Source organism: Ictidomys tridecemlineatus, chromosome 7 (genome assembly GCF_052094955.1).
Source record: "Ictidomys tridecemlineatus isolate mIctTri1 chromosome 7, mIctTri1.hap1, whole genome shotgun sequence".
Taxonomy (NCBI): Eukaryota; Metazoa; Chordata; class Mammalia; order Rodentia; family Sciuridae; genus Ictidomys; species Ictidomys tridecemlineatus.
The window spans coordinates 70,441,925-70,458,416 of record NC_135483.1 but is presented as its reverse complement, the minus strand read 5'-3'; the positions used below and the strand labels follow the sequence as shown (position 1 = coordinate 70,458,416).

Below are 16,492 nucleotides of genomic sequence, written 5' to 3'. Positions count from 1 at the left end.
TTTCAGGGTGCTCTTTGTTCCCAATGCCAATCCATGCTGTGAAGGCCATGTGCTGTTCAGTCCTTGACAGGGAGGAGAGAATTTGACTACCACTAGGCAGGTGAGGTCGAATGTTCACCTGATCAAACATCCAGAGACCTTTTCCTTGCTGAATTAGGAACGGGCAAGTCATCGCTGCTCTTTAGGGCAGTCTACAGCGCCTTCAAGCGTTTAGCAGCGTGAACTCCAGACTGAAGCCGAAAAATATTAAGGAAAGTAGACTGACAGGCGAGAAAGTGCGGGCCGGACGCAAGCGCTCGGGAACTGCACCGCAAGCGCGCCCCGTGGCGTTCCGCCCCGTCCCCGGGAGTTCACGGCGCGGCTCCGCCCCTTCTCGCAGTTGCTAAGCAACTACCCCGGAAGTCACAGGAAGCGCGTCCGCGGCGGGCGCCGCGAGCCGGCGGAAAATGGCGGAGGGTGGTGTTCCAGAGCCGGAGGAGCAGGAAAGGAGGTCTTCTAAGCCAGGGCCCCCGAGCGCGCGGGACTTACAGGTGCGCGAGTTGCTGAAGCCAAGGGTGCTGCCGCGGGCGGGGCGGGGCCGGTGACAGCGCGAGCGGGCGTGGGTCAGAGGCCCCTTTAGTTCGGCTGAGCCCTTTCCCGACTTCCTCTAGGGATGGAATTGAGACTCCTGCTTGGGGGTCACTCCAGGGAAGTGCATTGCACGGTGGTGGATGTGGAAACAGGTGCCTGGGTGCACCTCGTCTCCCTTTTACCCCGTGTTTAGTGCACGAAGCAGCTGTTAGTTTGCAATGGCGTTTTGCGGCATCGGGCGAGCTTCCTTCCCGAGACTTGGGAGAAGGAATTAGTATGGATGGTAATAAATCCGCAGACACTTAGAAAGTAATAATGGGTGCTGGCTTTTTCTTGTCTCGGTTGCCCTTTCTAACTTTATGACTTAAATGTAAAAGTGGCTCCTTTCCGTCAAGTATCTTTTTTGGAAGGGGGGAGGGTGAACTAAAGCAATTCATCCTACAGACGTGTATAAGGTGATTGTGAAGAGTAGTCTCTAAAACAGTGCACTTAGAAATGGGGGAGGGAAATAAAAACTTTGTATTGTTATAGGACACTGACTTGGTTGGCTAAATACCAGTGAACCAAATCTTATTGTTTATCAGAGGCTAACACCACTTGGCTAATGCTTGTCTTTTTTCTGCCCTCTTATAAAATCATTGATAAAACTCAACAAATAAATCTAAGGAGCTGTCATTAAAAATAAATGCGATTGAATCCACAACCGTTGACATAACGTTGTATTTATAGCCACATTTTGATTCTACTTCTTTGAACAAACATACTGACCACCTGCCATTAACTTACTGCTAAGCTTTGGGAAATGCAGAGATAAATAGGACATCTAACCCATAGTCTGTGCTGGAATACTGTGGAAAGTTATTAAATGAAATTGTAGGAGGCTGCCAATTTAAGGAGGGCATCTAGATTGGGCCCAACAGACCAAAGCATACAGAACTTAACTATAACTCAGCTTTGATTGGTTACATGTGGCCCTGTACCCACTTAAGTAGTTAAGCTGTTAATGGTTGATTGACCAAGCAGTAGCTAATTAAGTTTTCTGAGCCTCCCTTCCATTTTTCTTTAAATGTTATAGGATCACATTGTTGCTTGGAGTTTTCCTAACCTGCTTTGGTTTTGGGAATCTCCCCTTCATAAGTTATTTTGCTTGGCTTTATTTTACTAATAAGTAAATTCTGCTAAATCTAGTTTGTCTGAGGAATATCCCTTTTTAAATAGTACAGAAGTATAAAAGGCATTTCTACCTTTTGGAAACCTTCATACTTTTTTGGAGAAATAGGATAACATTTAATGATGTATCATTGAGGACTGAAAGTAGTAGTTCATAAGGTAGAGAATTTGGAGAATGAAGAGATCATTTTAATGTTAGATGAACTCAATGTTAGTTCCAGTGCCTGTAGTTTTTTCAGTAGTAAATAAAAGCAAAGAACAGACAGCTTCTATTTACCTCATCTTTTCTAATAGAGAACTAAGGGCAGTGTGAGGTGTTGAGAAAATGAATTAGTGGCTAGATCAACTTTGGTTTGCATTTTGGTCATGCCACTTCACAGTTGTGTGAATTTAGGAGAAATGTCTTCTCTCAGCCTCATTGTCATCATTTGTAAACGGAAGGTGTGATAGTGATGGTGGGGGTATGGGGATTAAGTAATGCCTATGGAGGAACTCCACAAATCCCTATATTATCCTTGGGCTCAGCCCTTTTACTATGTAGTCACTGTTTAGTACCATTAAAGTTAAAATAACCTCAGACCCTTTTCTAATTTAAACCCACTTTCTTTTATGTGCACAGTGAGCACTTGCTATTTGGCAGATTGCTTGCATACTTAATCCAGTGGATTATTAATGATTTGAGATGTTCTGATGTTAATTTCGAGAATATCTTCATTTCCCCCCTAAATTGGAAGATTCTTTTTTCATCTCCTATCTGCTTTATGGTAGGTAGGTCAGTAGGAATGTGATTAATTTATGAATGTGATTTGTTATATCAAATACTGTATTTATTGATAATCTTTCCCTTAGAATCCAATTAGAATATAAAAAGACTTATAAGAAATTTAAAAATAATGTAAATGATGATTATATCAAGAAATAAAGTATATTAACAAAGGTTAAAATAATTGGATAATGTTCTTACCAACTGGTTTCATGGACATTGATTACTTATGGATTATCTTGTTTAATCTAGACCTGTTTAAGTGGCTACCCAGTTAAGTGCAATTTTCAGTAGATTCTTCTTACTTCCCTCATTATAGCTCCCTGTAGGGAGGGGAAATTCCTGGGACTGGTTACCTTGGCAACAGGTTGGAGCAGGGGCAAGTTCTTGATAAGATACCTCAGGGGACAGTCTCCAACTTCCCAGACTCACTCAAAATTGGCCTCCTAGATCCAACCTGACTTGATTTACCTATCTACACTGACTGCCTGTCTAATTCTGGCTTCATAATTATGTTCTGTGGGAAAGTTTGGGCTAGTACTGTTAGTGACAAGAGTAAGTCTAAAAACATCTCTGCTGCTTAGTAGTATTTCTGAATGTTTGCAAGATCTTTGTGTGTTTTGGGACCCTTCAGTTCATCCACACACAGGGTTTAGCTTTACATTTCATTAAGATATTGTTTGTTTCTGTTGCAGTTTTCCTCCAGAATAATGTCAAAAGGAAAAAGTTTCTGTTCTTAATCCTTTGCTTCCATACTAAGATTCGAATTTGGGGTAGAGTGTGGATTAGGGATAACCAATATTAAGGAATTGGATTTGAATTAATTGGATGGTCTTGATAATACTGTAAGTCAGGAAAGATTAAGAATGTCTAATACTGTGTTAAAATTGCCACCAGTATCCTAATCATGTTATATATCGTTATTCTGTAATATTGGTTCTCAACTTTAGTTTGTATCACCAGGAAGACTTGTTAAAGCAGGTTGGGCCTTGCCCCAGCTTTAATTCATTAGAAATAGAGTAAGACTAGAGTATATGTATTTCTCACAAATTCCCAAGTGATATTGGTGTAGCTATTCTGGATAATAAACCCTTATTACATTCTGTAGCACTTTTCACCATAAGGCTGAGAGTATAAGTATTGCTAACCTCTTGCTGCATACTTGATTGTCTTTAGTTACTTTGCTTCAGTTTTGTTTTTCCATTTTTTAATTTGTTTTGCTTCAGTTTTTAAAGTTCTTCACATATCAAATTCTAAAGGAAAGATTATCAGTACAGGTTAAGTATTCCCATAGCCTAAAATCTTGGGAGCAGAAATTTTTCAGATTTGGGATTTTTTTCAGATTTTGAAATTTTTGCATAAATTTTACCAGTTGAGTATCCCTAACCTAAAAATCTAAACCCCAAAATGGTCCAAAGTCTAAAACTTTTGGAGTGCCAGCATGATGTACTCTCTCTGTATTATAGAAACCTTTTCTTAAATTTTGAGATTTTATTGTTAGTATATTGATATTGACAGTACTTCAATTAATTTTGATCGATATAAAATAATATTTTTGTGGTGTCATCTGCTATATCAAATATATAAATTACACTTTTAAAATATTTACTAATGAATTTATGTTATATGATACAACATGGCATCAACTTCCTCTAAATATCATTTATTTACCTCTAAGTTAATGATATGTCGTAAGTAACTAAACCTTTCAGCCAGGTAGACTCCTTACTGTGGTTATCATTTTCCCAGTATTCTTATTTTGTTAATATGTTTCACATTCCATGAAGGCAAAGGCATTACTTTATTTATTCTTTTATTTTTCAGAAGGAAAATATTATTTTATTGGCAGCATTTATTCAAATCTTAAAGCAGAAAACAAGGAAAAGAAATATAGCAAAATCTCAATTAAAAAATATATAAATCTGTATCTCTGATTCATGTGTTAGTCTTTCAAAACTCAATGTGGATGTTAAGTGCCAAATAAGTACTATGTTAGAAATAGCTTGGGAAACTTAAAATGTAAGAGCAAAAGTACACAATTACAGATTGAGCATCTCTAATCAGAAAATCCCAAATGCTCCAAAATCCTTAATGGTTTTAAAACATGAATTTTGGATTTTGGAGCATTTCAGGTTTTAGAATTTTGGACTAGAGATGCTCAACCAGTAGATTCTGTGCAATTATTCCAAAATATAGAACTTTGAAACCTAAAGCATTCTATTACAAGCCTTTCAGTTAAGAGATACTTAACCTATAATGACAAAATGATATACTATGAGGATTTAGAAAAGAAAATTAGATTTAGTTAAGAAAATTAGAAAAGCTTTCACATAGGTTGTTTGAGAAGGCCCAAATACAGATAACATTTGGCATCAAGGGGAATAGGAATAATATAAAAGTAATTCTTAGAGCTGAAATAATATAATCAGCTACATAGGAAATCTACCAAAGAACATAATTCTGAATGAAGAGATTTTAGGGAGGTAAAATTGCTGAAAACTTTACATTCACATCATTGTTCACAGGTTTTTACCATTTCCCACCTCTTTGTTTTTTCAAGGGTAGGATAATAAAGGACAGTAAGCAGATACATAGGTAACACTACTGGAAGAAATCTTGGGAAAAAGGAATCATTGATACAATCAATGCAAAACATTTTTAAAATAATAATCTTTTAGGAATGGAACCAACTTGCTTTGTGCTTTACATACCTTATGAATTTTTTATAGACATTTAAAGATTTGAGAACTACGGCTAAAAGAGCTTAGGTAATTTGTCCACAGTTACACAGTAAGCACCTAAATTAAGATTTGACTTCAGTTCTTTAAGATTATAAAGCAATTTATAATTTGAATTAGAAATCTAAAATTCCATGTTAGAAGTATGAAAATAGTTGTACTTGTGAGGGCGTAGTAGGGATTAAAAAAATTAGAAAAAGTAGAGCCTTTCATTTTTGTCTTCTTTTATGTATAATTTATAAGTCTACTACTTCCATCTTCAACAGGTTGACTCTTCCCTAATCCTTGGCTCTTCTTTTTGTACTGAGGAAAGAATTTAATTCATGGAAATGGTTTTCATATTTCCTGTGCTTCCAAAAGGAGCACTTTATCAGTCTTGTTTGTTTTTGACCAAAAAATCCTAAGGACTATGGTTATTCTAGTTGTAATTGAATAGCCTAGCCACAAAGGACATTAAGGAAAAATTTTGAGTTATTGTCCAGATGTCAAAAGTGAAAAAAATACTGAAATATTGGAAATACTGTTTTTGAATTCCTTTTCTAGAACAAATATGGTTTATTTCATTTTGAAGATATCCAGATATATATCTATAATGTATAATTTGGTAAGATTGCTATCTAACTGATACATAAACCATATACATACACAAACACACTTAATTCATTTTCTTATTTCATTTTCAGAAACTCATTTTGCTAAATTTGATGAAATTTTATGTCTGGTAGACTTTTAAACAGTATTTTTGAAAAAATTTTATGTGCTTGAAATTTGAAAATACCTCAATTTATTTTAGGAGGTCTGATAAAAAAGCCCATATTCATGTGAAACATTTTCAAGAATTCTTAAGGCTTCTCACTCCCCAGATAGCTCACTTTCTCCCTTGAATATGTATGCCTTACTTTCCTAAATATGTCTTTGCCTCAAAAAAATATATATATTAAAAGAATTGGAGAATTATGGAGAATTATGTAGATATGAATTTTTAAGTGAATTCTTACCTAATATGGATTTTGAAACTTGGTAATTGAAAATAAGCAACTACTGTGACTTCATTTTGCATTTATAAATAGAATTTTGAATAATTTTATGAAATACACAATGAGTATATTTTGGAAGGGTTTATCTTTTGAAGCAACAGTCTTCATTTTTTCGTTAGAAGTCTTTCCCACTCAATTTCAAGTTAATATTTCTGTTCATAAGTAATACAGGAGAGTTTATTTCCAGTGTTATGCTTTATAACAAGTCTGTTATTGTGCAGTTGGCCTTGGCAGAATTGTATGAAGATGAAGTGAAATGCAAATCTTCCAAGTCTGATAGACCTAAACCTACCATCTTTAAGAGCCCACGAACACCACCTCAACGGTAAGTTTTGTTTTAAAAAACTATAGCCCTTTTAAACTTAGTAATCCCAAATTATTTTAAATGGTCTTGGGTTTTTTTTTAAACTATGATTTCTTAAAATTAATATTATTACTATTCTATTAATATTACTATTCCTAAAATTTTTATAGTCAAAATGCTAAGAGAAAATTACCTTAAATACCTGGTAAAATAGGCATCATATGAAATAATGTCTTGAATGCTGTTTTTCTTAGGCACAATGGTTCCTTAAATTTTTTTTTTTTTTTTTTTTTTTTTGAGTCATAGGACTCATTGAGGATCCAATGAAACCTGTGGGCCCTTTCCTTCCAAAGCTAAAATAATGTGTGATTTCATCAGTTTTTAAGGGTTCATTTGTTTCTTAAAGCCCATCGGTGAAGCTGTCTGGCTTTTTGTTGTCCGTTTAAGACTCTGTAACTTCTGACTCTACTTCTGTAGTATCATGCTTTGTCTAATAAACTACCTCCTGGATAGTATTTGCTATTGCCAAAATCCCTGCACTATAAAGAGAACCAGCTGTGGAGATTTAAGAGATAAGAATCAACTATACTTTATTGCCATGAATATTTTCATTAACACTTTGTCAGTACTAGAAATCTTATCCCTGTGGAGAAACTTGAGTTTTGTTGTTTTGTCTTATTCTCAGAAAGTCTGTAATTTTATCAGAAGTTAAAAAGTTACCTGGAAATCACTTTTTCTTATTTGTCCCTATACGTTCTTTTTGTAGGGGAGATAAAAATGACATGTTTTTCTGGACCTGAGTAAAAATAAAAACAATATTGATAACTTCTCTACCAACTTTTTATATTAAGAATTTGAAACCCACAAAAAATCTAAAGATTAGTTCAACAAGTGAATGCTGTATATAATTCATATGTATTCACCAATCATTACTGTGTTAAAACATTATAGTGGTGTACTTGCACTCTCATTTGTTTTACTCAACTATTTCAAAGGAAATTGTAGGCATCATGGCACTTTACCGCTATGTTCTTCAGCATGCATCCTCTAAGTACACACATCTTTGTAACCTTACTAACATATTATACCTTAAAATATTAACAGTGATGCAATGAGATATTGTCTTTACTCTTCTTACAACCTTTTCTTGTGATTAGGATCCAGCCAAGAACCATATACTGATTTTGATTAATCCTATTTTGAATCTTTGAAGCCTGACCATTCTCCCTTCCTTTTTATTGTTTGTTTTTAGCTTGCCTACATAATCTAAACTTTATTACGTTGTCTTTTTTAGGAGTCTAGACCAAATGTTTTATAAAATGTTCCACCTTCTAGATCATTGTTTTCTCATGATTAGATTCTTGTTAAAACATTTTTGTCAAAACTACTAGATAAGTGATACTGTTTGCTTTTTATTATATTACATCAGGAACCATATAATTTCAAGTTTTTCCACTATTGGTGAATATGTTCACTTGGTTAAGGTGCTGACCACCACATCACTCCATTGTAAGGTACAGTTTTTCTTTTGTAATCAGCAAGTTGGTATCTTGGCATGGTTTGAATATCCTATCCTATCATTTAATTCTTATTTGTTACATATACGTATATACATATAAACAACATAATTTTTTATTGCTTCCTTAATTTATGCATTCTCCCAAGTTTTAAAAGTACTGAATATATTTTTGTATGCCTAAGTTTTAATTATTAAATATTTGGTTTTTGCTTCCCCAGTTTGAATATATTTTGAATGACTTAATTTACTCTTGGTGTAGCAAATCCAAAATTTGAGTTTTTATAATAAAAGATAAAAGTATTACTAATTTTCTTACTATCCTTGTATAATCCTTAAGATATCAGTGGTTTTACTTTTTTTTTTTTTTTGCTGACATAATGTTGTTGTTAATAGTTAGATAATGTATTTTGTTCTGGTTTGGTTTTGGTGCTAGGGATTGAACCCTTATGGTAAGCATGCACTCTGCCACTGAGCTACACCTCCAACCAATAATGCGGTTTTTAAGGATTTTGTACCTCAGATTTTATCTCTAGAATTTTTATGTATTAAAAGGATAAACTCCCTTAAAAGGTGAGACTTATTACGCTATTTTTACTCACCTAAGATACAGTGTATAGCAAATTATTGGCAATCTTTTTTCTAAGTGATATTTTTCTAACACTGAAATATAAGCTTTCACATTCAGTATCATCATTTGCCCAGTGTCATTGTATTTCTATTGTTTATTTAGTATAGAAAATATTGTTTCTGTGTCTGCCTGCTTGAACACTGTTAGAAATCAAGACGGTTATATGTTCCTTGTCATTTTAAACTAATAGATTTTCATTGTCTGAAATTTTAGACATAATATTTTTGTTTTTAGTTTATAAGATAAGGTACATAATCCACAGAAAAACCTTCAAAATACAATACAACACCTACCTTAACATATTCACCCACAAAAATCTACATATCACACATAAAATTTTAACTGTCCTCTACAAAGTTGTATTCTGGTATTGTTTTCAGAATTAAATGAGATAAATTATATAAAGTGCCTAGTACACCATTGTACCTTAAAAGATTATTAGACTCTAGCTAGGTTTGGTGGTGTATTCCTATAATCCCAGCAAATTGGGGAGGATGAAGCAGCTGGATCATGAGTTCAAAGCCAGCCTCAGCAAAAGCAAGGCACTAAAGCAATTCAGCGAGACCCTGTCTCTAAATACAAAATAGGCCTGGGGATGTGGCTCAGTGGTTGAATGTCCCTGAGTTCAATCTCCAGTACCTAAAGTAAATAAATAATAAAGGTTATTAGAGTCTAGGCAAGTAAAGAAGACAAGGAACAAAATTCCAGGCATAGAGGAGAATATAATCGATATAACAGGAGAGATAGGAACCAACATTTATATGAGTCAAAAATAAGGTTGAATATTAAAAAAAAAAATGTTGGATAAGTTCTTCATGAGTGTATGAGCTGTGCTCTCTCTCACACAGGGCCCCACATTTAGAGCCCTGTGCTTCATTTATGCTTTACTGTTTTGAGAGCCTTAATAATTTTTTAATAAGGGACCTATATTTTTATTTTGTACTGGACCCAAGAAATTATGAAGCCAGTCATGGATATAGCCATATGATGTACATCCTGGAAAGCCAAAAAATGAGTTGCATAGGAACTATGGACACTAGTGATATAACTTAAGTATTTGGGTAATTATTGAGAATTAAAGAGACTAGCAAAGGAGAGTATACTCTTATACAATTCATATTAATTTTAGTTTGTTAAAAAGTGCCAGGTTAATGAAGTTGTGATTCTTTTGTTCTTAGAACTACTCCTGTGAGTATTTCTGTGTGAATTGACACTTGACAGAGGAAGGCTTCCATAGGCTCTTGCTCGGGGTAAACTTAGTACTTCTCCCTAGCACTGTTGGGATGAAAATCTGCCTCTCCCACAGCAGTTAATGGGGTTCTGCTAGTATCTACTTGTTTCTAGTGGGATTTTTTCCTTTGACTTACAGTGAACTGAGAGTTGATCAGCTGTTCCCTCTATCCTGTTCACTTTTGTATTTGCTAATTCTGAAAAAAAAAAAAAAAAATCTTGAAGGTGTCTTCTATTCCTAGTCTCCAGTGCTGGGATAATCTCCTCCTACCCCATGATAGTATTGTTTTGTGAGTCAGTTCAGTGTGAATTTGGAACTGGAATGGAAGGTATGAGTAATTAAATATGTGAACTTTGATTGGCATCTTATACTATAAGTCTCGATGGGGATACTTTGGTTATATTTAATGATACCCTTGATTGAAAAAATCTTGGAAGTAATCTTAGGTAAAGGAAATTTTTGTGTTTCCCCAGGAGCATTTATAAAGTTGGATGGGGATAAGTGCTGCATAGAAAATACACTGAAATTAGTCAGTGCATAGAAAATACACTGGAAAAAACTGCACATGATCCAAATTATTTTTTTAACACAGGAAATCATAATGGAGTAGGTCTTTTTTCAATCTAAAAATTTCTGAGGAATAAATCCTTTTTGTATAGAATTAGATGTTTACATTGTATAAATCTAGATATCTCTTCACTGACTAGGTTGCTACTAAGTGGGAATTCCTTGGTGGGGAAGACTAGCTTCTGATTGTAGATAATGCTTTTCCTCACTACATCAAAAGAGCCTGATTTGAAAAGAGGTGCATTTGATTAGCAGGCACAGAGAGCAGAGGGAGGAAGCAAATATATCATTTGCTATGCTACATGGGGAACTTGCTATCAGAATCTCTGCAAACTCAGTGAGAAAGTAATGAAATAAGCCAGTCCCAAAAAACCAAAGACCTAATGTTCTCTCCGATTTGTGGATGCTAATCCTTAACAAGGGAGGGTGGGGAGGTGAAGTGTAGAAGTTCACTGGATTAGACAAAGGAGAAAGAAGGGAAGGGAAGAAGGATGGGAATAGGAAAGACAGTAGAATGAATTGGACATAACTTTCCTATGCTCACATGTGAGTTCACAACCAGTGTAACTCCACATAGTGTACAACCACAGGAAGGGGATCCTAATTGGAATGGGTTGCACTCCATGTTTGCATAATATGTCAGAATTACACCCTGCTGTTATGTATATCTAAAAATAACAAATTAACAAAATAAAAGAAAGTATAGGAACTGTCTCCTGTTTGATCTTTTCCTTAATCTCGTTTTAAAAATTAAATACTTCACAGGAGTCAAGAATGCCTCATTTAAATATGTAGCTTCTTGTAAAGTAGCTTATGTCTGTTCTACATTTTTATTCATGAACTATACCATTTAAAGGTTTTATTCGGGTGAACATGATGGTTTACATATTGTTCGACCATCAACTGGGAAAATTGTGAATGAACTTTTCAAAGAGGCACGGGAACATGGGGCCGTCCCTCTGAATGAAGCCACACGATCTTCAAGTGAGGACAAATCCAAGGTTAGTATTATTTCTGTGTCTGATTTCATTAATATTATTTGCAAGCATTGTTTTTATAACCGTTTGTTTTAAATATTTCATTTTATGAGATTATAATCTAATAATGACTGAAAATTGAGGCAGTTTCTTAAATTTCTACATGATTTTTTTACCTTTTAATTTGGAAATAGGTTCAAAGGAATTTGCAACAAGATAGGTCCTATGCATGTACCTTTCATCTAGTTTTCGCCAATGATACCATTTTGTGTGATTACAGTGTAAGATCAAAGCCAGGAATTTTCTGTGGTTCCATATCATTTTATCACTTGTATAGATTTGTGCAATCACTAACACATTCAATAAAAGTTCTTCGTGGTGTTCCTTTTAATAATTATACCCACCACCTTCTCTCCTATTATCCCTAATCTCTGACCACTGCTAATCTATTTTCCATCTCCATAATTTTATAATATTCAGAATGTGATACAAATTGAATAATATATGACTTTTGGGGTGCATCCTTTTTCAAGCATAATCCCCTTGAGTTCCATCAGAATTATTGTATATTTCAGTATTTGTCCCCTTTTATTCCTGAGTAGCATTCTGTGGTATGGATATACCACTTTTTAAGTATTTATCTATTGAGGCACATTTTAGTTGTTTCTAGTTTAATTTGCATTTTCTTTTTCATGTGCTGCTTATTTGCCATTGTCTTTGTTATCTTTCTCAGTGAAATGTTTCTTTATGGCTTTTGCCTATTTTCTTTTGTTGTTTTTTGTGTTTTAAGACAGGCTTTTGCTACATTGCCAGGCTAGTCTTAAACTTTTGGATTCCAGCAATTCTGTTTTCTGAGTAGCTGGGACTACAGGCACACTTCAACTTGCCTTGTTGCACCATTTCTAACTGAACTGTTTTGTTACTGTTCAGTTTTGAGAAGTCTTTATATATTTTAATCAATATGGATTCTTGGGCACACATATGGTTTGCAAATATTTTTTCCCCGACACTGGAATTTGTATTTTCTTCCAGTTTTAAATTTTAAAATCCAATTTATCTTTTTCTATTATGGATCATGGTTTTGATGTTTAATTTTCATCTACCTTTAGGTATAAAGATTTTTTCCTATTATCTAGAAAAGTTCTATAGTTTCACATTTTATATTTAAACCTATTGCCCATTTTAAATTAATTTTTACAAGGCATGAGATTTATATCAAAATACAGTTTTCTAGATGGGCGAGGTGGCACACGCCTGTAATCCCAGTGACTTGGAAGACTGACACAGGAGGATCCCGAGTTCAGAGTCAGCTTAGCAACTTAGTGAGGCCCAAAGCAACTTAGAGAGACCCTGTCTTCAGATGTAAAATGGAAATGATTGGGGATGTGACAGGTTCAATGGTTAAGCCCTGGGTTCAATCCCTGGTTAAATATATATACATACATACATACATACGTTTTCCCCCATAAGGATGTCCACTTGCATTAGCATTGTTTGTTGAAAAGGGCTTTCTTCCTTCCATTGCATTGCTTTAAACAGTTTTTATAACTATACCAACTGATACAGTATTGGTATTTCGAAGACTTCAAGTGTCTTTGTGCATATATTTTTATAATCAGCATTTCTTAGTCTATAATTCCTCTCATCAAAATTATCTGGGGAGTTTTTCTAAACTACCATATGACTTTGAGGCTCAATAGATTTGAGTTGTACCTAGACATGTGTTATGAAAAGGCTTTTCTGATAATTTTGGTATTCATTGTTGAAAACCACTATTCTAAATGAAACCTAAATGTTAGTCTTCATTGTTTGTCAACCACTTGAAATTCTCTTTCAGTCAGGCCTTAAGGTTCTTTTAGTTTATATCAGTTCTCCAATTCTGGAAGAAAAATATGGAATTGATATGATTTAGTTTATAGAAAAAAAGCAATGTAATCATTAAAGACTCATTCAAGATACAAATGGTGATTAAAAGAAATGCTATTTTACTTCATAACTTATTTCTACCTCAGGAATAGAAGACCTTGTGGTGAGTACTACAAAAAATACAATCATAGCTAACTTCTTATACTTACGTAAACTTATAAAGTATGGAGACTTTTTTTCAAGGTTGTAGACTTATTTATAAAATCCTTTCTTTGTTCTGTAAAGCTCTTATAAGACATCATAAAATGTTTTCACATGTTTATACTTGAAAATACATTTCAGGGTATAAATGCATATCTTAGTTTTAGACACTAATGTTTTTGAGAAACAGACCTTAATTTCTTACTTAAGTACACTTTTCTATAATAGAAGAATTTTATACTACTATAAAATTTTCCTAAGAAGTATGAACCAATTTGGTAAATTATAATTTATCTAGTTTTAAAATATCAAATGTTATACACTTAGCTTAATATGTCTTGGTAAATTTTTAACTCACTTTCTGTGTATTTTAGTCATTTACAGGTGGAGGATACAGATTGGGTAATTCCTTTTGTAAGCGGTCTGAATATGTCTATGGAGAAAATCAGCTGCAAGATGTAGGTACAATAGTCACAATGAAAATGTATAGGCGTTTGCCTTCAGTACTATTTATTGTAAGATTTAAACTTAATATCTTTTGTTGTTTTTTAATTAACATTTAATAAAAGGACCAATATGTGGTTTTCAGTCTCAGTTTTAAGGTTTTTTAAAATCTCATTCATGCCTGGACATAGAGATTCATAACTAGTTGAAAGCATGTGTAATTCACTGTCAGAATTAACTTACATGTATAATAATATTTTAAATTATATTCTGTAATAGTAATACAATGAGCTGGATTATAAACATAGGACACTTAAAGTAATTCATTGTTTCTGTTGCCTTTGGAAATTTTGGAGTTAGAATTTCATTTTAAACATTAATAGTTCCTTGGGGTGTCACTAGAAGTTCAGTCTTGCCTCTTGGCTTGAATATTTAAGCTCTGGAATACAGAAGAGTTTGGGTAAGGTGGAAGAGAAGTGTAGGAGTAGCAGGATGGCAGCTGGATGCTGTCTTGTTGCTTTTGTTTTCTCAGTGTCACATGAGTAATTATACTTCAAGTCCAGGATCCACCTGCAGGACCTTTAGTATTTGCAACCTTTGTCAATTTGATAAGCTAAAAATAAATCTGCTAAGCAAACACACAGGGTTTCATGTCTTTTAACTATGAATAAAGAATAGTGCAAATGGCTCTCTATTTAAATAAATAAATGGTGTAATATGTTTTGAGAGATCACATTTGAAACTTAAAACTATGGAGATGGGTTTAACTTTTTATTTCTGTGTCCAAAAGGTTCAAATTTTGCTTAAACTGTGGAGCAATGGCTTCAGTTTAGATGATGGAGAATTGAGACCTTACAATGATCCAACAAATGCTCAATTTTTGGAATCTGTTAAGAGAGGGTAAGATATTTTATTTGTATTCTATTTGTTAGTTAGAATGGGACTTTTTAATTTTTATTTAGTTTTTTAAACAGACTGCCATTTAGTAGTGCATTACTAGTTTTTAAGAATGGAATACTGGAATATATTCGATAACTGACTACTGGGGAAATGCTTATTCTTTTTCTTTGTGGGGAAGGGGCATTGGATATTAGCCCCATTTTAAATCTGATGAAACTGTGGATTCAACTCCAAGAACAAACATCTTAATGTAATAAGTCATTGTATTAATGAGCACGTAGCTGCCCATCTACTAAGCCACTGTCCTGCTTACTGTTGACAGGGTGACTCATTGCATGTATGCCTGAAATTCAGCATCTTATATTAGAAAGCTTTTAAAGTGGCATTACTACTGGCAGAAGATTTCAAAAGGTTAGTTTGAAGTTATAATTTGTGGAAATAAACCATATATATATACAGTGCTCTGACCCATCCAAAGAACATTGTAACTCACCGGCCTTTCTTGCTAAAGGATGGGAAATCAATAGATTTTACCATAATAAAAGCTCTTCTGCATTGTGATTTCACTAGCTGATAATGGGATTATTATCATAATCCTAGGGTAGAACTACAACTAAATGTGTAAGGTTGACTCTCAATTAGGAGATTTAAGTAGCAGTAAGGGACCAGAGTAGATTATACTCTGTAGAAAATTGTAGATGGGGCCTTTCCAGGTGATGAAACATGTTCAGGAAGAGTGGCTGAAGTGGCTCAATTCTTTGGAGTTGAAGTGACCAAGACGGAAAGGCATTTGAGAAGATGAATTAGCATAAGTTTTGAAATAAATTCTGCACAGATATTGTCGGGATACCAAACAAAGGCAAGATATGCAATAAACAGTATACTGAACTCACTGAGAAGGTGGGTAGCAGTATATGATGGTAGCAAATACTCAAGTCAATTCTATGGACTCAAAAACTTACAGTCACTGGGAAGAGCTGGGTGGGGGAAATGTCTAGCTGCTAAGTGAAAACTAGTATTACTATTGAAATTGATACTAATTTCAAGATGGTAAAAAAACATATTACTATCAAGAAAAATTTTAGAAAAGTCTCTTTGAAGAAAATGAATATCAGCTAGTAGTTCTTAACTATAAAAACCCATTATCTCTTTTTTATAGTATTTTTAATACTGTCTTCATTATCTTAAAAGAACTTATAGATCATTTATATTCTTCTTGTTACACATTATTTCTTTTAAAAATGGATATATTATCTAAAATATATTGAAGAAATTAAGGTAAAGAGTTTATCACAATTTGTATTTCAGTTTGTAAATGTCCAAATATGAGCACACCGTAAGAGTAGTTAGATATAAGTTAGACATTTATAGTAGTTAGTGTATACCTCTGTGCAGTTTAGCAATTCTCTAAATGTGACAAGTATAAACAGAATAATGAGGTATGTGAAGTCGTCAGCTTAATTACTACAAGTGGCATTGCATTCAAGGACTTGATCAAGTTCTAGACAAAACAAAATGCAATCTTCCCTTGGTTTGTATGGTAGATATGCCTAGAAATGTCAAAATATATTAATGAA

The 16,492-nt window shown here is 33.9% G+C and overlaps 1 protein-coding gene across 1 annotated transcript in view; it reads left to right on the top strand.

Annotated features, from left to right (window-relative positions):
- The first annotated feature begins 376 nt into the window (after window positions 1-376).
- Window positions 377-16,492, top strand: part of Ubxn2b (UBX domain protein 2B) — a 31,722-nt gene continuing 15,606 nt past the window's right edge. Inside the window, exons 1-5 of the mRNA XM_005322992.5 lie at window positions 377-530; window positions 6,500-6,603; window positions 11,384-11,528; window positions 13,946-14,029; window positions 14,806-14,915. Of these exons, the coding sequence (XP_005323049.2) occupies window positions 447-530; window positions 6,500-6,603; window positions 11,384-11,528; window positions 13,946-14,029; window positions 14,806-14,915 (527 nt within the window). The 5' untranslated portion in view covers window positions 377-446. The remainder of the gene's footprint in view (window positions 531-6,499; window positions 6,604-11,383; window positions 11,529-13,945; window positions 14,030-14,805; window positions 14,916-16,492) is intronic.